Below are 24948 nucleotides of genomic sequence, written 5' to 3' on the forward strand. Positions count from 1 at the left end.
AACTTTCTCCTTTGGCAAACATACAGAATAATCAATAATGGACTAGTATGGATAGGATCACCAAATGATCTTGGAAAATACTGCATCAAATATCCTCTTTTTACAAAGGAAGAAACTGACTTGCCCGATATAATTTCTTTCTCTTAGCTCATCTACATATCTAGTAGTAGAATAAATGTGAATGTATCCTACCCACAAGGCTTTGTAACTTAACATGTCCTGGGCATTTGTGATAGGCAGGTCTTCCCACTGCTAATCCTATTAACTCCTGTAAAGCTTCCAAATGCTGAAGAAACCAATTTTAAGTGTAGAATGAGGGTCATATATGGCCAATTAAACCTAAAATAATCTCATTTTTCCCTCATGAAAACATGGCATTTTTTTAATTTGACCTGTGATATTTAAAGCCAAATTAGACAAATTTTTTTCACCCTATATTCTCTTGTTTTTAAAACCTTTTTTCACAAGTAAATGATACTTCTATTTATTTAAAAAAAAAAAAAAAAAACTTGGTTCTATAATCACCTAAAGACAAATTCTTTCCCCTTAAGCTATTTGAAAACATGAAATTGATCTTATGAAAGATTAATCAAACAGAAGCACCATGAGTCTACAATCAGGAAAGCATGAGTCAACATACAAACTGTAGAAGAAATTAGTCAAAGTCAATATAAAGAAGAAAAACAAAAGAGTAACATGAGACTAAATGTAACTAAATGACAAGGGGTAGGAGGCAACACATTTTCCTTCACTGGTTTTTGATCAAATCATTGAATATAAGACTGACAAGTTATTAACTATGTCTAAGGCAAGTAGGTGGTGGTAGAACATGAAGCCTAGAATTAAGAAGACCCATCTTCCTGAGTTCAAATCTAACTTCAGGTAGCTATGTGACCTTGGACAAGGCACTTAATCCTATTTGCCTTTGTTTTCTCATTTGTAAAATGAGCTAGAGAAGAAAACGACAATCTATTCCAGTATCTCTGCTAAGAAAAGTCAGACACAACTGGAAAAATGAGTGAACAACAGTAACTACTAACTGAGCAAAATGGTGTTTATTTGTTTCCTTTATGGTATAGAGAAAAAACATTAGAAAAAGAATGAAAAGAGCTTATTTCTAGTATTAATTCTAGTAATAATCTAATTAAATTCTTCAATGTGCAAAAGGAGGATTCCCTAATCTAACCTCACATACTCTGCAACCTAGAAATGCTGGAATCCTTGTTGTTCATTGAACAAAACATTTCATTTCCTGATCCACATTTTCATTGGCTATTCACTATTCCTGAAACACTCTCCCTTCTCACCTCTGCCTTCTAGTTTCCCTTGCTTCGTTCAGTTCTTGCCTAAACTTCTATCCTACATAAGGCCTTCCTTAATTCTGGAGACTCTTAGGAGGCAATCTCCAATATATGCTTTTTATAATTGTCTGCATGCTTTCTCATCCACTGGACCATGAGCTCCTTGAGGAACAGGACTGATTTTTATCCTTTACTTTTGCTTTACTTTATTTTTTATTTGTTTTTTGAATTCCCAGCAATTAGCACAGTGACTGGCATATACTAGGTGTTTAACATATGCTAGCTGACTATAAATAAGTTTTTGTGTCAAGAGCTTAGTTCCCTCACTATAAAATGAAGGCCATAATTCTTGCCCTATTAATAAGAACAGGGGTATGTTGAAGAGCAAATGAGAAAATGAATATAATGGTTATATGAAAATGTGATATCATTGTGTAAAATTGTTGATTAAATAAAGATGACTATGGTTACAACTGTCTAATGGCACAATCATCATTCATTTATCCATCTACTAAATGTGTGTCACATGCATACTTTGTCCAAAGATAAAAGATGACTAAAGCATGGAGAACTTATATTCAAATTAAAGATAGAATAGATTCAAGGTATCTGATAAATGCTATGTTCCATCAGATTAGGTGACAATCGCAAAATTAATTTCATCATTTCTCCACCTTGAATTCATTGAAGGGACCAATTATAACATTATGGAAATATAATCAGAGAATAGGGGACTAGGGTCTTATTTTTATGTTTTCTATTATTTCTCCATAGAATGTTGGGTAAGTCATTTAAATTCTTTGTGCTGAATTCTATAAGCCTCTTGGCTAAAAGGTATAAGGCATGTAAAAATGCATTATTTAGTTACCAAGTTCATTTTTATGCAGGAAAATCTGCACTGTGATACAGATTTTAAAATAATATTGTAAAATTCAAGTTAACATCTAAGGCTAAAAACAACTTGGCTACAGTTATACATAAGAAAATAAAGGGTTTTTTTTTTTAAATTAAAAGTACATTTCTAACCCAGAAAGAATTTTACATTTAATTCATCTATTAACTCATTTACTTATTCAAAAATAGCTACTAATTACCTATTGTATTCAAGATACTGTGTTACAGGGAATATAAAAATGATTAAGATAAAATCCTTGTCTACAAAGAACTGCTAATATAAAAGGAGGGACATAAAGTTCACAAATAACTAAAACATAAAATGGAATGTGTTAAGTGTTGATAGGTAACATGGGATAATGGGGATTCAAAATTAGTTTAAGAAGAAGATAAAGACCATCTTAACATATTTGAAGAATTGTCATTCAGAAGACAAAAGAGATTTGTTCTATTTGGCCCCAGAAGGAACCATAAGGAATATGGGCCAAGATGAAAATTTAGACTGGATATAAAGAAAAACTTCCTAAGGATTAGAGTTAACCAAACATAAAATGGATTATTTCACAATGTAGAAGATTTCCCTTTTCTGGAATTCTTCAAATCAAAACTTTGCCTTTTCTGGCATAGTGATACTTTATCAGATATGGGGTACAGGTGATTTTTGTTGCCCGTGGGTTGGACTGGCTGGCCTCTAAAGTCCCTTCTAACTTGAGAGTTTATGATACTAAATGGATGAGATAAGAATGAGATATACCCGAGAAAAGAACACTGAGGATAAAACAAGGGAGTTTAGAGATAAAGAGGAGGATACATCAAAAGATACAAAATGTGGTAGCCAGAAAATGAGATGGAAATAGAACTAGATAATGCACTAGCATGAAAGACAAGGCATGAATGGTTTCAAAGGAAGTGTTGAACAGTATCAAACAACATAGAGAAGACAAGGAGAAAGAGAAGACTATGAAAAAAGTGTCTGTATAGTGAAGGTGGGTAATATTTCATTTGTGAGATGCAAAGAAGTGGGTGTTAAGAAAATAAAAGCACTGAACATAGGCTATTCTTTCAAAAAATATGACTGGCAAAGGAAAAAAAGATACAGGACTATTAAATGAGGAGGAGCAAAAATGAAAAGCAAAGTTCTTTTTGTTTTGTTTTGTTTTGTTTTGTTTTGTTTTTGTTTTTGTTTTGTTTTTTTTGCTGATTGAAGAGTACTGAGAATCTTTGCAAGCAGAAAGAAACCATTTAATGGGAAAGAGTAAAGATGTAAAGGAGAGAATATGATTAATGGAAAAAGCCCTGAATGAGATTATAAGGAATGGAATTAAAAGTAAAGATAGAGCAGAATATTCTTGAGAAGGATTAAAACATTTCTTATTCTAAAATATTCTAAAATGAGAAAATGTGAAATAAGAGGGAAAACGGTGAAAATTTAGAAAAAATTTAAGGCACTAATAAGGGAAATGGATTTCATACTAGATAGTTTGGGGAGTTTTTTTGTTGTTGTTTTTATGGGGTTTTGTTTTTGTTTATCAATAAAATAAGAAATAAGACTAACTGCTTGAAAGTAAGAGGTACAGGAATAGAGAGAATAGAGTTAGAGGACTGAGAGCAATAGATTCGGGGAAATACCATTGAGAATTTGCTACTGAATGAACAAACCATAAAGGTCCATAAAAGCTCTGATGAGATTAGATAACATTTAATATACTTTTGAAACATTTGTTTCAAACATATTGATATAAACATTAATAACCAACATAAAATTTCTATGCCTGGAATTTTTAAGTCTATTTAAAAAGTTGCAAAATAACAAGGAGTATTTGAACTTTTTAAAAAATCTATTTTCATGAAAAATATGTACATATAATACATATGCTTATAAATTCATTCATATATCCACCACTATATAGCCATAGACACATCAAAACCTCTCAATGTCTCAGGCAGTTCTAGAAAGACTAGAAATTATGAACTGCTGAACTGCATCAGTAGAAGGAGTTTCCACACTAGTAGCTATAGTGATAAAAGCACATATCTGGACTTTATATCTACATATTACCTGTGATCCTTTGGACCACACATTTAGGTTTCAGAAATGGCAGCTTAGTAAAAAAAAAAATCAATCTTGGGATTCTTGAATCACTATTTGATGAAAGTGACTTTAAAATAAGGTAATATTGTTTTGTTTTCTCACATAATTATTAGCTGTGGTTGCTATTCACAACAAAAATTTGGGGTAGCCTGTCCACATATTCGGGATAGCATGTTAAATCAGAACTGACTCTTTTAAATTAATCCAGTTAATATACAACTATTCAACTTTTCAAAAACAAATAACAAGTTAAAGTGCAAAATCAACTAAAACTTATTTGTCAAAAAAGACCACTTTTTTTATTTGTATCACAAATCTCCATATTCACAAGAAGAACCAATCACATCTTTAGTTTTGATGGAATCCGGTAGCACTAACTAAACACAAAGCAAGATAATCTTAATAAAACCTTTATTGATGACATAAGTCATTTAAATACAAACATTTGTTGGTTTATTGATTAAAATCTGTAACATTTATCTAGCATATGTAAATATTCTAAGACTGAATTTTTATTTTTACTGCCACATGCAAATAACTTAAGACATTAGTGAATAAAAAAGGCATGAGTGAATGGAGAAAAGATAATGTCAAGCACCAAAAAGGATTTTACTTTTAAATTTCAGTTACATAAGATATTTTAATTATTTGAGGGGAATAAGAGATACAGGAGGAAGATACAAGCCCCTTACCATAAGCATTTTATTCATACTTTCCATTCAAACAATATTAATAATTTAAAATTTTTCAGGAAAAAGTTCTTGGAGAAAGAGCCCCTTTTTGCTTTCTTTCCCTGGTCACATTAGCCTCTGTATCTCTGCTAAAATGATAACTGACCTACAAGAGACTGAGCCACATTCTGACTAGTTTAGTTCCCTGGCTCAGGGCTAACTACATTTTATAAATTTCATTTGTTCAAACAAAATACAATATTATTTCAACCCAATGTTTTCCATGTGTGTTATTCAGAAACAGGAGAAAATGAAAACAAAATCTGGCTAGGAAATATCAAAGATGGAAGATGGTGTTCTTTTGAAAAAGCAAAACAAAACTGTTCAACATTTATCTAATTAATCCAAAAATTTCCTTGGAAGCTTCATAACTATTATAATCTGCCAAGGATGTCTCAAACAAGGTTCTTTCTACAAAGTAGATGCTACTACTATGATTAATTCACTGATGTCTTGGGCATGCCTTGAAGTACTGTGACTGAAATCATCTAATGTTTTTGCATCATTTGCATCAGAGGTTGTCATAATACTTGTTAATACCTGTCCTACAGGTTTGTTGAGAGGATGAATGTGATAGTTGGTATGAAAATGTAGCAGAAATTGTTCATCTCAATGGAATGATAAGCAATTATTTCAAGCTTAAAATATTATATTTTGAGCCTTTAAATTAGTACTATAGTAATTCCATGAATCTTAGTTGTCATTCGTATGATATAACATCTTTTGTAGCTTGCTTGATTTTGTTTTTCTGTGTTTGGGTTAGGAGGGGATGCATGTCTGCATGTTTGAAGAGATTATTCTTATCTTGCCTTGACTACAATTACAGTAGGCACACATGTGTCCAAGCTCAATATTGATTAGCCCAGAAGCTTTAACTGCTCCATTTTTCCCCAGCCTCTTTACAGGCAGCCTAGTGATCCCACTCTACTCAAGGACTACCATGTTGGTGTCAAACATAGTACCAACACTTCATCAACTTTATCCCTACTTCAAGTAAGAATTTCTAGGTTCAAGTAATCCACCAGCCCCAACAGCTTCCCCATTAGCATGGATTACAGGTTCATATCCCCATTCCTAGCCTCATATCCTTTCTAACTTTTTCATATTTTGTGTAATTCTTATCTATGTTCTCCCATATATCCCCAGAAGAAATCTCAATGATCTGGAAGCCTTTCTTCTAGATTTTTCTTAACATGTTAAGGGCACCAATGCAATCTGTTTTTTTTTCTTACCCTCATTATCTTCTTCCTTCCTCTTCTCTCTCCTTTCTCTATTCTTCAACTTCCTTTTCCCCATCTCTCTCTGTTTCACCGGTTTTTTTTTTTTCCTAATCATATGTTCCCTTTCCTAGGTGATACCTTTTTTTTTTTTTTTTTACCACATCTAATATATAAAACATCACCAGTAGTGACAAACTCAAATAGAAATAGGGCCATTAAACTATACATAAGAACCTTAAAGATCATTCATCGAAGTTGAAAACTATTTGTTGACCCTATGTTATCATGTATTTCTTCTAATTTTATTGAGTATTCCCCAATTACATTTTAATCTGGTTTGGTGGCTCTCAGGAGGAGCCATGAATTTGGCACCTCTTTTGTACACTATTTACTCTTTCTCCATTACCCTTTGGGTCACCCACAATTTGTATTCTATAGAGAGAGTGTTGTTCCCTCTGTGTTATCCATCTGTGTCCACTGTGTCCACCCATCTGATAAAGAGGGTGATGCACTAGCACAATAGACTAGATGTCACAGTTTAGACAATAAATATTTTTCATCCATTGAATTTTTAATGCATAGTTTGTTAAATCAATTTCTTCTGCATAAGCATGGATCTCAATAAAACAAAAAGGACAACAGATAAATTATTTTAAATCCTCACTATTAGCCCTATGAGGACTAATCAGGAGGACAAGTGTATTGCCATTACCCTCTGGATCAGGAGTCAATCAGTGGAAGCTTCCTCCCTTCCCAAATTATTCTTTCCTCTCAAATGACTGTAACCATAGCAGATAGAAAAGCATCTCTCTCACATTTAAAATCATTACTGTTCGGCAGAGATTCCAAACATGGTAGCCATGTGAGGACACTCTGTCCACTGGATCCTTGGTCCAGTGTCCTCCTTATCTCTACTTTTGCCTATACTTTAACCTTGCTTACCCAATAATAAACCTATTTTATCAATCTAAAAAAAAATAAATAAATAAATAAATAAATAAATAAAATCATTACTGTTCTATTTTCCTTAAAAATACAGAAAAAAATGTGTTTTTATAAGTGAACAATGATCCCTGATATATACGTGTTGTTTTTTATGCTCTCATCAGATTGCCCTCAATATCCAATAGAGTTTGTTTTTCTTCTGGAATATATATATATATATATATATATATATATACACATATATATGTGCACATATATATGTGTATATATATATATATACACATATACACACATACATATCTATATACATGAGATATCATACAAAGATATGATAGACATATATAGATATATATCATGTATCCAATATGCATCCAATTTAATATCATAGAATCATAAAATATTAATGTTTGAATCACTCAAAAAGATTACATAATCCAATTTTCTCATTTTGGGGATAAAGACATTGAGACCTTAAGAGGTTGCACAGCTTATCTTGATCAAACAGTAAAGAGTAGAGTCAGGATTAGAATACAAATTATCTGCCTTACCTAAGCCCCCCATCCCCACTAGTTTTAGATTCTTTGTTAGGACATCTTCTGTTTCCTTTTATATTTACTTTTTCCATGATTCAAAAGATTATTATTAATTAATGAAGATGGTATTTTATATAAACACATTTCAAATGATTTGGGGCCATAGATGACCAAGCCCAAGATTTTTCTTTCACTTGTTCAAGTTTTTTTTTTTCATTTGATACCTTTCCAGGGTCCTAGTGACCCTTGACAAAATGGTTCTAGATTCAGAATCTCTAAGACTTGATCAAGATTCTTAGAATGAATAGGTTGATCTCACATCAATATGTCCTTGTCTTAAAAGGAAGAAATCTCTCCTCCCAACTTTGTGTATTTAATGACTTCAGTCATTTTATATAAATTTTTTAATCGGTCAGCTATCCCAGACAAAAAAAAGAATAAATTCTTAATATGTAAAGCAGTTCCCAGAATATTATATCCAAATTGAAGATCTTCAGGATTGGATAAGTAAAAGGGAAATAATGGAAAGCAGTAAGAGAATTCACCAAACTTTTAAATGTTTTTTCAACCATACTTTCTGCATGAAGCAAAGAAACAACAAATATTCATTGAGTACCTACTACATGTAAAATATTACAGGAAATGTAAACAAATTTGGAAAATCATATTAGAAAGAGCATTGAAATGGAATTAAAAATTATATTTCTTTCTTTATATTTGGATTACTTCAGATTTACTAGGGATAGAAAAGGAAAACGTAGCTTGTATCTATCCAGCCATTTCCATTCCCAATTTCCTCTACCCAGGTTATGTTTGCACAAGGATTTTTGCAGTACTGCCCTAATTTGTCCTCAGTTTCCTCATCTTCAAAATGGGAATAATGAAACTTTCATGCTCTTGTCACAACTACTTCCTAAATTGTAAAATTATATAAATTTAAGTTATTATCAATATTATGATAAAATTTCTTAGTAATAAATGACACCACCAAATGTTTTCAGAATATAATTCTCAGAAAAGAGAACAAAATTCCAAAGCAATGTAGGCCTGTGAGAGGTCATATAGTTCATTGTCTTGTTTTTAAGGTTTACCACTAAAGTATGAATAAAAGAGAAAGAAGTTGCAGAGGAGCAGATTTCAACTTCATATAAGAAAAAAATCTGCTAACAGCTTTTCAAAAGTGGATTTGACTATATCAAGAGTTCCCCTCAGTTTCCTATTGAGTAAAATGAGCTGGACAAGAAAAGGGTAAATCATTCCAGTTCTTTTGACAAGAAAAATACAAATGGGGTCAGGAAGAGTCAGACATGATGGAAAATGATGGAACTGCATGCATGACTATTTGTAAGAGAAGCCATAGAAGGTATTTTTGCTCATGTTGAGATTTGTACTAGGGAGAAACTACAGATGTTTAGCTTACTGTAGGAATAGAATCTCCTCAGTTCTTTTGTGAATTCATTTAAATGAATATTAACTCATCATCAAAAAAACTTCTTTGAGTGCTGGATGTGGAGTCAAGAAGACTGAATTTGAATATTTCCTCAGACACTTAACAGTTGGGTGACTCTGAATAAGTAATTTACTCTCCTAGCCTCAGTTTTTCCATCTGTACTATTATCCTCATAATAATAGCACCTAGAATTGAAGTAAAGATCATATGAGGTAACATATGTAAAGTATTTTGCAAATCTTAAAGGTGTTAACTATTATGATATTAGATAAAACACAAAGTTGAGCGAACAGCAAACAGTGAAGAAGTATTTAGTTAACATGTTTCTCTTTTTTGTGTGATTTTTTAAAGAGATTCTGTGATTTTAAAAAGCATCCTCTTTATTTCCTAAGCAAACTTGTCAAAGTGACTGTTAAAACTATAAATGACACCAGATGAAAAGAATCAAAAGGAAGGGGGGAATTGGGAAAGGGAAAAAACGGAGAAATAACAGAGAAAAATCACAAATTATTCAAATGAGAGAAAAACTCAGGTTTTATAGTCCTGGAAGTAAAGGATGCTGAGTTGTTGGGGTTTTTTTCCAGTTACTTCCTTCTACTCTCGGGCAAAGCTAAAGAATAGACATGCACAAAATAGCCATTTAAGAAATAGACAATCCCAGAAAAGCAAGTCAGAGAATGATTATTCCTAATGGAAAATAAAAGACAAGCTATGAAGGAAAAATTAGGGATAAAGTTAGGTAGAGTTCAAGAGAGGAACTATTCAACAAGACATTGATTTTCAAAGGGTAAAAGGCTCAGATTAGGCACAGTGGGAAATTAGTTAAGAAATGATTTCTACTATCAAAAACATTCCTTTGTATTATAAATCAATTTAATGAACCTCATTATTTAACCACTGGTGTTTGACTATTGCATAAGTTTAACTGTCCATCCTTCCTCCCCAAGCCCAGTCCCTGAACCTTTCCTCTATGGTTATCTTCTTTCTTTGTAGTTTTCATGAGTGCACTTATTTTTTTTACATTCTGTATTCCATATTAGAATATAAGTTTTTTGAAGGCAGAAACTTTTTTGCTTCTTCTTTGTATCATCCAAGCTTGGTACAGTGCTTGGTATATAGGAGATGCTTAATAAAAATTTATTGATTAATAAAAAACAGAAATTTCTGATCTTAGCAATTGGACCTTACCAATTGGACCACATAGTCACTTGGACAAGTAACAAACCATCTGGGCTTCAGTTTTCCCACTTATGAAATGGTTTTTAGAAGGTTCTTTTAAGTTCTAAATCTACAACCCAATGGACTGTCACCTTATGAGAAACTATGAAAATTACAAGTACTATTGCTAAAAGAAGATAAACTCTTAAAGAAACTGCAAAACAGCTATCCAAGAAGGAAAAGTTCTATTACACCAACATTGTAAATGACAACTAGAAGTCCACAATGTGCCCAAAGATTAAAAGGATTTTCACCAAGTCTAAGAGAAAGCATAGAATGAATCCAAAAAGAAATTTAAGAGTTTTTGCTATTCTCATTCCCTTATATTGATTACACATGAGTTTATTTGGAGATGGATTCTAAGCCTATATGAGTTTTGATATAAAGTTTTGTTTTTTAAGACAAGTAATATAAGTGGGAGCCTTGGGAGCAAGTTAGAAAAGAATTGGTTTACCAGATAAGTATAGCTGAGCAACTAAAAATATCCTATTTTTATGTAAAGCTACATTTACCTACTAACTTATTAGCAATATATGCAATGCAAAAACAAAAGGTATCAATAAAAATCTATTTTTAAAATGTTCACCAAGTCCCTTCTTTGGAGGCTAACTTGGAGACTTTGTTGTCTCACAAATAAACAGTTATAATCATCCCTTCTAATAAGTGCTGCAATTGTGCTCCAGATAAAAAGAAGATTTTCAGTAGCAGGCCTCTTCATTAACAATCCAAGTTAGTTTTGAATTGGTAACCTGGAAATTTTAATATTCTGGTCTGAGCCCTTCGCACTCTTTTTTTTAAAAATAATGACATATTTGAGACATTCACTTATACACACAGATGCTGACTTTGTCACATCAGTATGTTGCCATGGAGAAGACTGCAAACCAGCATCCAGGAGGACCACAGGGTTATAAATTACTAAATAAACACCTGCCCATCTGGTAGACACATTAAGTTATTGCATCACTTAAAAGTTATTAGTCATCGATACATTATACAAAGAGGGCGGAATGACGTTAATTCCACTGTAGCAATGACAAGCAGGCTAATTACTATTACACACACCAAATGCGATGGAGGCTCAGCAGAATAGGGAGGGGGTGGCGTCTCCACAGCTATTTCAGGATCCTCATGTTCACTTTCACTGTAGCATTCTGCAATGAAAATGGAAGGGCTCAATTGCTTTGCCTTTTTTTAAAAAAATCACCACTGCTTATACAATAAAGCTTCAGCTAAGATATTTTTCTGGCTAATTTTCTTGCAACGGTCAACACACAGAAAATTCATTTCTCCTGTACCAAATAGCATACTTAGGGATTTGTCTACTTTGAAGGAAGAAAGCCAGAAATGAAAGTGAGTGGGTTGCTTTCATTGTGCTGGGTTTTTTTTAAGTAGTTTTAAGATCAGGTTAGAATAGATAGCTGCAGCAAATGGATAAGAAGAGGAAGAATCTTTCTATTTTGAGGTTGAAGATTCTATACTCTTTTCATTTAAAAGTTTAAATTTTGTTCTTGGTTCCTCCTAGTGCAAGGTTGTTTAACATTCTTTTGTCCTAGATCCCTTTGGGAGTTACAAAAAAATAACAAACATGAAAATATAGCTAGGAAAAATGTAATAGTTTCACAGATCCCAGGTTAAGAACTAAAATCAGTGATTCATTGGAAAGGACTAGGGACTCAAATCTTGAAGCATGAAAGCTCTAGACAAATCCATATGATGAGACCTCCTACTAGCACCATTTCAGATCCTGGCATTCCTTTATTAGTCCATTCTTTCAGGAATTAGCAGCATATCCACCTAGCACATATGCTAAAATACCAGAGAGGAAACTGTGGGATGGAATGTTGTCGGGCTGAGAGCATGACTAGATCAGTAAAAGGGGTGTCTGTCTGAGTCTGAGTTGTCATAACTACAGAAGAGGGGAAATAAAACATTTATACTGGCAATTGCTTTCAGTGCCAATGAAACTTAGAGCTACTATGTAGGTGAAGTAAGGATAACAACTAACTTATAGCTGGTACAAACTAGTATGGCATACTCATCTATCTGTTCCTCTCATGTTTCTCCTTCATCTCTATTCTTCCCTCCTTCTTTCCCCTTTTCCTTTTGTTTTTCCTCTTCCTTTCTCTTTCTCTGTAATTTTAGGGAAGTTCAAATTCAAATGTGATATGTTCCTTTCAACGGCATCCAGCCCATTCTACTTCCATAAGCTAATCACCTACTATCATACATCCAAGGTTTAAAATAAAGCATACCTTCATCTTTTCCTGTGGATGCAAGACGAATTACAGCTAAACCGAGCTTATTTAACCACCTAGAATTCAAAATAGAAAGCACAAATGTGTTAAGAAAAACTTTAATGGTCATAGAGAAGTACAGTACCCCCACACCAAATTGGTACTCCAGCCTCAAACCCCCATGTTAAGTCTTCTTCCCCAAATATATGCAGCAGGAGAATACTTCAGTTCTGGTACTAAAGTGAATCCCAATTTCTACCTAATATCTGCATGGAAATAGAAAAAGGAAGTAATTCAAAATGATTTTTTTCCCAGAAGGGCTGGTGATTGACTGAGGTAGATACACAATCTTCATATAATCCTAAAGAATGGAAGCCTTAAAGCTTTTAATAACTTTTGTATTCAGGCCATCCTTGATCATAAACAACTAGCCAATTGGTTAAGTGCAGCAACTCAGTTGCATAGTTTTTTAGAGCATTCTGTGTGCTAAGATCAAATATATCTTCCTTTGAAAGTGTTCCTTCCAAATATGTTGTCATTTCAAATTCTAAATACATAGCTCAGTTGATCACCAAAGTTACATTTTAGTTACATCTCCTTGAATGACTGGATAATCCTCTTTGGGAAGAATGTTCATAGTACTTTTTTAAAAAAATATGTCCACATTTAATTATTAAAATCTGGCTATGATTTAATTTATGCTGTTCCTTAATTTATAAAATAAATAATTTTTGAAATGTTAAATATAATACAAGCATTTGAAAATTCTGGGTTCCATTTTTTTAAAGTAAAGATGTGTTCCTATGAGGAAACATTGCTCAATTGCCCCATTTTTAAAATTTCAGCTAAGAAATAAAGTAAATTATTTTTAATCTAGATTAAGATTAAGGCCTTATTACTTTGCATGATGCCTTAGGGAAAGCCATTTAACTTTACCACATCATGGTTTTCAAATCAACAAGGGGAAAATATGATCTCAGAGTTTTCTTTGAGCTCTAAAATCCAAGATTTTGTAATAATGCTATATACGGTCCGACTCAATTAGGATTATGCTTATTATGCTTATTACCATTCCAGCAACAGATTACATTGGGGCAAATCAAAAAGGGAGGGAGGGAGGGAAGAAGGAGAGAGGAAGGAAGGAGGGACGAAGGGAGGAAGAGAAGAAGGAAGAGAGGGAGGGAAGAAGAAAAGGAGAGAGGGAGGGAGGGATTAAAGGAAGGAGGGAAAAAGGGAAGAAAGTAGGGAGGGAGGAAGGGAAGGAGGGAGAAATGAAGAGAAGAAGAAAGGAGAGAAGAGAGGAAGGAAAAAGGGGAAGGAAAGGAGGGAAGGGAAGAGGGAAGGAAGGAAGGAGGAAGAATTTCTATATTATAACAAATAAGCTCTATTTTCTACATTTTATTTTTAGCCAACCTTGAGTCATACTAGCATTAGGGTAAAAGTAACTATGGTAGTTTCCATAGAACTACAGATCTCAGCAATCAATCAATCAACAAGCATTTTTTCAGAACTTAACCATGAGTCAGACACTGTACTAAGAGCTATGAGATACAATACAACAAATGAAACAATACTTACTTGCACAAAGTTTATGTTCTAATGAGAACAATCATTTCAATGGTTTTAAGAGAAAATATGGTGATATGGGAATCTGAGCATTTTCTACTCAGGAATGATAAGGTTATATAATTAACCTATTTAAAAACTCCATAATGGCAAAAATCTGTTTACTGATAATTTTAAGGATCTTGTTTTATTTCATCCAACATATATCAAGCAATTAAAAGTTGAAACAGTAAAGCCAGTTCATAAGATAGAAAAAGATAATTTATCAGTGCTTCAATGGAAAAAAAAGCCCTAAAAATCTTACATCTATTAGTCCATAACCATTGTTATTTTTGTTCAGTTATTTTCAGTTGTGTCCAATTCATCATGACCCCTTCAGGGTTTTGTTTTTTTTTTTTTTTTTGGCGGGGAGGGGCAAAAATACTGGCCTGGTTTGATATTTTCTTCTCCAGTTTATTTTGCAGATGAGGAAATTGAGACAAAATTAAGTGACTTGTCCAAGATCACATAGCTAAATATCAGAGACTGAATTTGAACTCAAGTCTTTCTCAGTGCAGGTCTGGTATTCTATCTGCTGTAGCATCTTCCCCCTATCCATCATGTATGGAGAGAAGGTAGATTGCAGCCTCAATCACCAATGTAAACAGAAAAATAACTGATTTGAAATAGGTATTTGATTAGGATCTTTTATTCGACTATTGAGTTTCTAGAACTCACTGACTTAGATCCATTCCCTTCATCAAGAATTTTCTAAGATATTAAGACTATAAGAAAGCATCCATTTGTGATTAAATGGACTGTTGCACAAAAGGACATGGTTATGGAGAGGGAAGATGACAGATGTTTCCTGGGTGTTTGTTGTACATTCCTTTGATGTGAATGTGTATGCTAGCATAGCATGGGTGTTGTGACTTCAATGCACAAAATCTAAGCCTTCTTAATTCAAATGCTGGCAGAAAAGCCTGCTTCTACCCCCAGACAGAGTTTAGAAACTGATTCTTCCCATTTCAATTACTTCCCCATGTAGTTTTAAATTGAGGATAACTGCAAAACACAAGGGGTTTCTATTAACCTTAAGTATTTTTCCCTCTGGCCTCTAGGATAGATATGTAGCTATTCAAACAAAGCTGTTACCCATGGAAACAAAGCTCTAAAAATGGAAACGACTTCTAAAAGTGGTCTCTCTTTCTTGTTAAGCCTATTTGTTCTGATTCTGAAAAATATTTACATTATTTCTTCTACATGAATGCTTTGAAAAAGCACTGTCTTGGTCAATACAGTTATCACCTCCACTGTTACAATCACAAATCCTCTGTGACCTGGTAAACCTTGCTAACAGTGTGAGGACGAATGAAAAATAATAAAAAGATTCATTACCCCATCATGGAAAGTCTAGTGATGAGTTTCTCAATGCTTAGCTAAGATAGGTGTCAGATAACACTACTGCCATTTACTAAAGCCAAGTTACTAAAACCTTGGGGCTTTGTGGTATCCTCTAAATGTAAGCTTCATTTGCCTACTCCATAAGAAACCAATATCATCTGCATCCTGATGCTGTATACTCTGATGAGACCCTGGAGGACAACTTTAGTGAAGGCTTTATCAACTGCTTAAAAATGAGAGCAGTAGAAAAGTGAGCTAGAATCTCTTTAGTCTCAAAATTATCACTGAATCATTTATTAAATATCACAGATAATAGTAGGAAAGGTATAAGAGGATCATATAATTCTATATGAATGGGGTAGACCTGCGATCTCAGGCAGCTTTATTCTATTATAGCCTTCCTAAAAAAAATTTTTTAATGTCTTATCAGGTTCCTCAGAGTGAGAAGATACATGCAGATACACAAACCTTCAGTGCTATCTTTCTGATTTCTATAAATAAATATAAACTAGAATTATTTTGATATGACAATGAAAATAAGTTTATAAAATGGTTCTAATATTTGGTTGTCTTTATGTGGCAGCTTATATTGTCAGAATTTTTGGTTTTGGTTTTGGTTTTTGGTTCTCTTTGCTATCTCAACAATATCTGTAAAAAAGTCACACAAGATTCAGCAAGATTAGTCCCCCACTTACAGCAGGTGTAAATCAATATATGAACCTGACTTTGAACTGGTATTTTTACAATGACTCAAATCTAAATGTGCCTTTATTCACACATGAGAATTGCTCTTTATTATATACTTAAAAGAAAACTACAAAATAGAAAACTATAACTTCATCTACAAAACTCTTTTTCTGTTCTGTTATCTATATCAAAATGCTCATATTTGATGCTTGTTATGGTTAGAGTAAAAATAAGTTGGGGAATAAAAAGAAAGTAAGACAACAAATTGTTACTGAAGACTGCAATACTGGAGCCAAACATGAAGTCCTTAAATCATAACAAGCAGATGTTTAGTGTGGAGGTTTTTGTAATTGTTAAAATGTACTTGATTCTTCATATTTTTTAATTTGGTAAACATGAGGAAATGCAACATTTTTCTAAAAAGTCATTAACTTATCTTCCTTCAGTATTTTTTTAATTTGGAATGCAGCATTTTTCTTTGCTTTGGAACTAATACATTATGGGAGAAATATGATCATCATTTTTTTAATGGCACATATAATTTCAACTGGCCACAATAGTCTTTGATCTAATGGGGTCTTCTTGGAGCACTGTTGGTCTTTTTCATAAATAAGCATCCTTTGCCTCTGATCTTACTAAAACATTGCCAGGGATTTGTTTATCTGATTGGCCAACTGATACCCATTGCCACATGGAAAGGAAATTTCTTGAAGGAATTGGACAGTATGGGCCAATCTGAAAGTTGGGAAAAGGAAGTTAGGAATGTAGAACTTTATCTAGCAGATGAAATCAATCACTAATATATGCAGAATGCCTTATTTTTCCCAAATCCTTTACAGATATTATTTCAGGGAAGTTCAAAACTAGCCTATGAAAGAAGAAAGGCATGTATTACTATTTTCATATGGCCAATGTGATCAAAGGGGAGGTATCAAGGGGACATTACGGACATTGAGAATCAGAGCCAGAAGGGAAAAAAAAGCAAATTTCATCTATTTCCTCACTTTGTCCAGGACTAGACCTCATTATTATAGAATATATTCTACCTTCAAAAACACAAAATTATAATCTTTATCCAGCAGAACTTAGCCAATGGTACTTAGGATTTCTTTTGCAAATTAAAAGCACTTTAACATTCAATCTTTTTTTATAACTCCTGCTTTTACTTTGCTTAATAGAAAAGAAATAAAAGTAAGCCTCCTTCAATTGGCTAAACAAAGGAGAATTAGAAATAATTTGAAGAAATGAGGATACATAGTTTTAAAAAATCTTTAAAAAAAAAAAACAATAGGCACAATGGCTACTATATAAACAATAAAAGTAGGGTTTGTTTGTTTTTTTTTTAAATAACTGAATGCTATGTAATTATAATGACCGAGTTTGAACACAAAGCTGAGAAAATACACTTCCCTTTCATTGCAAAAGTAAGAGAATATGTATATGGAAAAATCAATTTACTGTCAGATATAAACAATTGTTGACCAGTTTCACCGAGTTGTTTCTAATGTTAGATTTTTATAAATCTTTTTAGCCTTTGTTAAAAGATCAGACTTTAGTATGCAAAGAAAAAAATGTTTTAGAAATAATGTGATGTTAAGAACAAAGATTCATAAATTTATTTTAAAATAATAACTGTCCTAATTCTTAAAAAAAAACATTCTGTGCTTTGGTTTTTAGACTAAGTTAATAGGATTGGCTTTTCATTTTATTTCAGTATACTACATGCATGCTAAACAAGGTCAAAAAAAAAAAAAAACAGGTTAGGACTATTCCTTATCCTCTATTAAACAAGATCATAAAATCTTTCATTGATTTGGATGAGGAAGAAGCCCGACAGCTCATCAGTCCAAACACACCCCTCTAACTTTCTAGACAAAGAAACTTGATTTTCAGAAAGATCAAGGTACAGAGGCAAGAGTTTCACAAGAGACAATAAGTAGCCAAATTAGGATTTAATTCTAAGCATGGCTATTTCATCCTTCCCTTTGTTTCTTCTAGAACAAGGGTATCCACAACTTTTTTGTGCTAGGAGCTTTGCTGCTCCTCTCATGAATATTATTGATGCATCAATGACTGGAGAGGAAGATATCAGAATGTGTATGGCTTGAGTTCAGTGTGCTCACAAGTAACTGTTACTGGAAACCCAGAGAATATAAACCATGTCTTTATTATTTTATCTTATAAATATTTGACCGATAAGTGAGGACAGTATAAGAAGGAACCATCGTGTAGAAGAGAATCACAGAAAGTTGAAAGTTGCTAGGTTCCTACTAAAACAAGACTCCTCCTAACAGACTCCCTCTAGTGAGGGGGAACCTAGCTCTGTCAGTCTCTGGAAAAACTGATTGTTAAATTTTCAGTGTGAGCATTTTATACCTCAGGAATCTGCAAAGACTCTAAACTGAGCTTGAATTACTGTTTTGCTAACTGACTAGACTTAAGTGGTGAAGAAAAATGTTAATTATGCAAATTAAACCATGCTATTTTTTTTGTCTGGGAGCAGGGTGAAGAGCCAGCTGTTAAACATTTCCCAGCATACCCTTGGAGGGAAACTACTGACTCCCAAAGCAGCCTATTCCTCTTTAGATTTGCCATAATTTGAGAACATTTTACTTTAAACTAAAATCGTCTGCCTTTCTACAACCTTTACCCACTCTAAAGCCACTATAATTCTAGAGCCAAACAGAAAATAACTGAATGCTTCTTCCACATGATAATTCTTAAAATATATGGAGTCAATGTCTTGTCCTTTCCCTACCAAGTGGTAAATCTTCTAATATTTTTATCTCGTTCAATCAATAATCATATAGAATAATCCCAAGACCCTTTACCACTCTAGTCTTTTTCCTCTTGATACATCCAATAAGGAACCTAAAGAAGTTCCTTGAAAATGGGGATTTTTTTTTTTGTTCAGCATCTAAGATAGTCCCTAGATATAATAAATGTTTAATTAATGTTTGTTCGTTAGTAACAAACAAGTAATAATAAAATATAAGTAACAAATGTAACAAATATCAGATGTGGCATCAGAGTAAAGAATTTTCTCTTATAAATTTTGCTAAACCACACAAGTTTTATGGTTTGTAAGTGCCCATTCAATTAAAATTCACTCTGATATAAACCAGAGAGATGCCACCATCTGAGTATCTATCACATACATATTAAAAAGACAGAAAAAAGAAATGGGTTTAAATTAGAGAAAGAAATTTATACTATAAGTAAAATTTTTCTGACAGCAAGTTTGTCGAAGGGATGTGGCAGGAGGTTGTGGAGTATTTTGCCAAGAAAATCTTTAAGCATCTCATGATGACAATCAAAAAGTATTTAATAAATGCCCACTTCCATATGGCTCCATGGTGAATAGCAGCTGAGATGTCACAGATGGCATCTGCTGAAAACAGAGAAATTTACTTGTGGTTCCATTTAGCCTCATTTTCCTAATTCTCTAATTTCCACAGTTTATATAATATTAACAACAGAGGCACCTTGAAATGGCCACTATTTCTTCCTTCCTAATTTATTGCTCCTGCAGACACATCCCACAGGTTAAAGAACTTAATTTTCAGGTATACTTTTGTTTTTCAGGTATACTTTCTTTTCTAGCCCTTATGCTTCCATATTGTCGAGAAAAAAATATGAAAAAAAAACAGGCTCTGAAAAGAAAATCCTGAGAATGTTAGATGCACCAGTTGTGCTTAAAAATCAAAACTGACCCATGGGAATACTATTGTGCTATTTTTAAAAAGTGATGAATGGGATAGTTTCAGAAAAACCTGGGAACACTTGTATGAACTGATAGAGAGTACATAAAGCAGAACCAGAAAAACAATGTATACAATAACAATAATGGAATGACCAACCATGAGTCTAAAGTAGTCATAAGGAAACTTGCTACCCAGAGCACAGTATTAATACTGACAAAGAGGTATTATATTCAAGATGCAAGTTATTTTTGCACATATAAAATTTGCACAGATGCACATAATTTTCTGGACAAGGTCAGTGAAGGAAATGGCTATGCATATTTTGTCACAAGGATTTTTTTTTCAACAAGAGAAAGAGAAAGATTTTTATTAATTTTTTAAATGAAACTGAATTTTAAGAAATAAAAAACAAAAAAACCTTGCTTGGCATTCAAAATGTCACCAAAATTTGTCTATGCCCATATCATAAGTAGTTGTTTTATTTACTTACATGTTCATTTCCTGCACGTTCTCTGCTGCAAAATAAAAAGTCTTGATCTGCGGGTGGCTGATCTTAAAAGCACTTAAAGGGAAAACAGCAAAGATATAGAATAACAATGTAAAATATAATTTGATAGATTCGTAGATATATCAGTAAAAATTATACTCTTTCTTTTTCTATTTCAATTTTTAAAAATAACTCAGACAAATTCAATACTGCCTATTCCATTCCCTATCTTCCACAGAAAGGCAGGGGTCAATTCTGCCTATCATCAAGAAAACATGTTAGTTAATGGTTAAGATATTTCCTTTACAATAATGTTTGCATTATCAGGAGTATGCTGTTTATCAATGCTTAAGAGAATGAAAAGATGCAAGTGAAGGAGCTTCATCTTAGAATAACTGGCCCAAATCTTTCAATCATGATCCCTCCAACATACACAGGAAATTTGGAAAGGCAACTGAAATTTCAGGGCCAAAACTATAAAGTGGTCTTTCAGAACATTGCCTTAGGGGAGGGTCCCAAGTCAAAAGTTTTGTCCAAAACTCACACTTTGTAATAATTTCTGAAGTTCCATTAATAAAAAAAAATAATAAAGATGTATTTCAACCTGCTGTAATTAAACTTAAAGGTGGACAAACAGGTGTAAAATTATCATGTTTTAATTATCTAGTGACAACCAATTCTATACATGCTAAATTCATAACAGGCATAACATACTTTAACAAAAAGAAAACATAAAATTAATATTCTTCTCAGTTTAAAATAAAGGCTTGAAATATTGAAATTAATCAGCAAAAGTTTTTCCAATGGCTATTTGCCCATAAGTTTCTAAAACGGAAGTCCCAGGGCATATGGACCATCACCGTTTTCTAACTAAAAACCACCTAAGTTAACACAAAACTGCATATATCCTGCTGTACCAAAGTCCCCAACACCTAAAGAGTAATTATTACCTTCTACCCAACTCATCCTCCTTGTAAAAGTTTCAAACCTGGGGTAATCTCTTGAAACATTATAAATTAGGATAATCATTAGCATAAGTGAATACTGACTTTTGGTTAAACTAGTGAAAGATAGAATGGGAAAGGAGATGAGGAAAGGGAAGAAAGGACAAAGGATCAATAGAAAAAAAATTAGTAAGATGCATTGGGATAGAAAGGGAAAAGTATGGGGAGTCAAGAATCTTGGTTCCAGGCTTGGCCCTGCATCTTGCCTAGCAGTATAAACTGGTACATGCTACAAAACCTTTGTAGGTCTCATCAGCAAAGTGACAGGTTTGTACTAGAAGACTTTAACTCCTTTTCCAGCTCTGAAACTGTACTCAAACACTTGTTTTCAGCAGACACTTAGCCTGGATTTATGACCTGGCTTGAAAGACAAATGACAATTCATGCCATGAATAGTTTCACAAAGAGTTTGAGTAAGAAAACAACATGAGTCTTACTTGTCGTCATGCCTACACTTATATGGAGGGAGGTTTGCTTTGAACCTCAGTCACTAACTAGCACAGAATCTTAGAATGTGATCTTATGACCTCTAAGGAGAACTTGATTATGGAGTTCCCTTGCATCACAGAACATAGAGCTCCACTGTAGAATTTTATGGGGGGTCTATTAAAAAGCTGGTCAGTTCTCTCAGAATGCCAACATCTAACACACATGAAGAAAAACTCTTCTCTTCCTAGTTAATTTTTTCCAGGCTCCAGGTCTGCTCACTTTATCAACTTCTAAGTTACCACACTTTTTTAAAGTCAGGATCACCACCCAGTCAAATGCACAACAAACATGAAATCAGGTGAATGTGAACATGGACGGCAGGAATTTGTGACCTGATGACTCACTGCTTTTTCTTGCATTCTGCAGCTCTGTCCACAGCGAAATCTGGCAAATTGATGAATCCATCAGCTTTCTCTGCCTGGAAAAAAGTAAAAATCACATTTGTGAATTAAATATATCTATCCTCACTGTATTTTATTATGATTAGACAAACTGAATTTAGGAAATGGGTTAAAATTAAGAAACATGGCTACAATGTGATTAAATCTTAATAAAGGTTGTAATGGACAATGGACTCCGGAAAATTTGGGTCCAAACACTTCCCCCCTAACTAACTGTGTGATCAGTTCAAGTCACCAAATCTCTCTCCATCATCAGTTTTCTCATCTGTAAAATAGTGTTAAATATAGCAGAGTTGTCCAGAATCAAATGAAAAGATATATAAAAAATGCTTTGCAAACTTTAAGAATGATACATAAACACAAATATAAGTTAACACGTCACTAGCTAGTCTATGCTGGGATATCTTCCCAATCTACAAAGATTAGCCTTCTAGTATCTGCTGGGATAGAGACACTCAGGAGTATGGAGGGATCAAGATTTTGAAGGTTTTTTTCTTCACAGGTTATATATTAAGAAACCAAACACTATGCCATCACTCTGCAGGGAAAGTTTTAAATATTACAACACATTGCTAAAAGAAAATAGTGTCCATATTCTATAATAAGCACCTAAAATCATAGATTTAGAACTGGAAGAGCCCTCAGAAGCTAGCTAGTCCAACGTTATCATTTTATATACGGAAAAAAATTAAGGAACAAGGATCACCCCCTGATTTACCACACACAGAAGTGTGAGGTAGGATCTGATCGCAGGTATTCTGACTCCCAAATCAGCACTCACAATGATATAAAAAGCTTCTTCCAGCTGTGCTTTATTTTAATTAATATTTTGAGATTGCAGTTTAATAATAAGACATGGCCAATCTGATCAAAGTGGAAAGAGTTATTATACCTGCTTCTATCTCCATAATAAATATGATATATATGCTAGGTCTTTCCATATAGGATCTCAAATCTTTAAAAATAAAATAAAATAAAATAAAACCCTGGCCCACTGGATGCAGCAATTGTGAATGGAATGTTTTCCTTTTCCTGAAGGATACAGAACCTGATTTTCATATTTGCACTCAAGAGTCTGCACACATCCCATTCCTTGGTTTCTAGAGCCTTAGATGAAGTCAGATTGCTTTGGAAAGATATGGCAGTAGATTACACAAAGGCCACAGAGGACCACTGTTCACATGTCACTAAAGGACCAAGTTCAGCCCAACTTGTTGTGTTTTTTGAGTAAGCCATGATACTACTCTCACCCTTCGTTCTGTCATCTGTCAAATGAAAATCATCTCTGCTCTCTATGTTTCACAAGAGTATTGTAAAAATCAACTAAGGTAATAGATGGACGGAAACATAAATTGTAAAGTGCTACAAAGTAAATAATGTTATTATCATTAGTAATAATTTGACCCCAAAGTATGCCTTCAAATATCATTAATAGAAATAGGATAGTTAATATTTCAAATACAAGAAGTCTCTGCCTGGCTCCTCCTAAGTTCCAGTCACTGGCAGGCAAATGAATACTTTAAGACAGTATTGATGAAGGAAAGAATCATATCTTTCTAAATTTTGCTTTTCCTCAGTAATTTACTCAATGCTCTATATACAGCGGGAATTTAATAAATGCCCATTAAATGAATTATTCCACAATAATTGTGGAATTCTCTGTAGTAAATATTGCTAATGATTCTTAGACATGTTATCACCTAACCCCACTGCAATCCAAAGTTGAAAAAAAAAAATGATCTCCCTGTGGTCTCGGCCTTACCTAAAATATGAATAATGGAAATATAGTCAAATTTTGATGAACAACATCTGTCAAATTATAATAGAAAGACTAGGTTCAGAAATATGCAAATTAACATTTGTGAATGAAAGTACAAAAAGAATAAAATCAAAGAAAAGGACTTGAGAAAAATCTATCAACCATTCAATGAAATAAAAAAAAAAAAACCTAGAACAATTACTGTTGGGGCCAGATTCTGATTTACTAAAAGCAGCCTGTATATGAAAGGTAAGTGGCAGCTCAGTAGAGTGGATACAGAGCCAGCCTTGGAGTCAGTAAAATCAATTTTTTTTGATACATTCTAATTGTGTGACTAAAGACAAGGCAACAAGAAGACACATGGTTCAGTGGATAAAATGTTAGGCTTAAAGTCAGTAGGACTCTCTGACCTCAGATATGTACTAGCTATGTGATCCTGGGCAAGTCACTTAACTCTGTTTGCCTCCGTTTCCTCATCTGTTAAATGAGCTAGAAAAGGAAAATGCAAACTATTTCAGTATCTTTACTGAAGAGATGTCAAATGGACTCACAAAGAGTTGAGTACTACTAAGTAAGATCAGTTACTAAATAACATCACATACCAAAATATTTCTAGCAGTACTTTAGTTTCACATGGCAAAACAATAAGTGAAAAGAAACTGGGTGCCCATATAGGCAATAGTTGAACAAGTAGTTTACTAGCTAGAACAGGATCTAAAAGTCCCGAGTTATAATTCTGCAATTCTACAAAAACATTATATAAATGCCAGCTATTATTATTATAAATTACAATTCAATGAGGTGAGTGGTGTTGAGAGTGACTGTAGTATAAAATGCAACAATTTTT

The 24948-nt window shown here is 33.3% G+C and overlaps 1 protein-coding gene across 4 annotated transcripts in view; it reads right to left on the reverse strand.

Annotated features, from left to right (window-relative positions):
- Positions 1-24948, reverse strand: part of IPCEF1 (interaction protein for cytohesin exchange factors 1) — a 120195-nt gene that overhangs the window by 33482 nt on the left and 61765 nt on the right. For all 4 annotated transcript variants that reach the window (XR_007953656.1, XM_051997976.1, XM_051997977.1 and 1 more), the window contains 4 exons: positions 22286-22359; positions 20452-20523; positions 12640-12698; positions 11450-11538 (listed from right to left, as the gene is read on the reverse strand). Coding sequence is in view for 3 of the 4 variants with exons in the window: in XM_051997976.1 (XP_051853936.1) it covers positions 11450-11538; positions 12640-12698; positions 20452-20523; positions 22286-22359 (294 nt within the window). In the remaining variant the exon portion in view is untranslated. The remainder of the gene's footprint in view (positions 1-11449; positions 11539-12639; positions 12699-20451; positions 20524-22285; positions 22360-24948) is intronic.

The sequence above is a fragment of the Antechinus flavipes genome, chromosome 4, assembly GCF_016432865.1.
Source record: "Antechinus flavipes isolate AdamAnt ecotype Samford, QLD, Australia chromosome 4, AdamAnt_v2, whole genome shotgun sequence".
NCBI classification, from domain to species: Eukaryota; Metazoa; Chordata; class Mammalia; order Dasyuromorphia; family Dasyuridae; genus Antechinus; species Antechinus flavipes.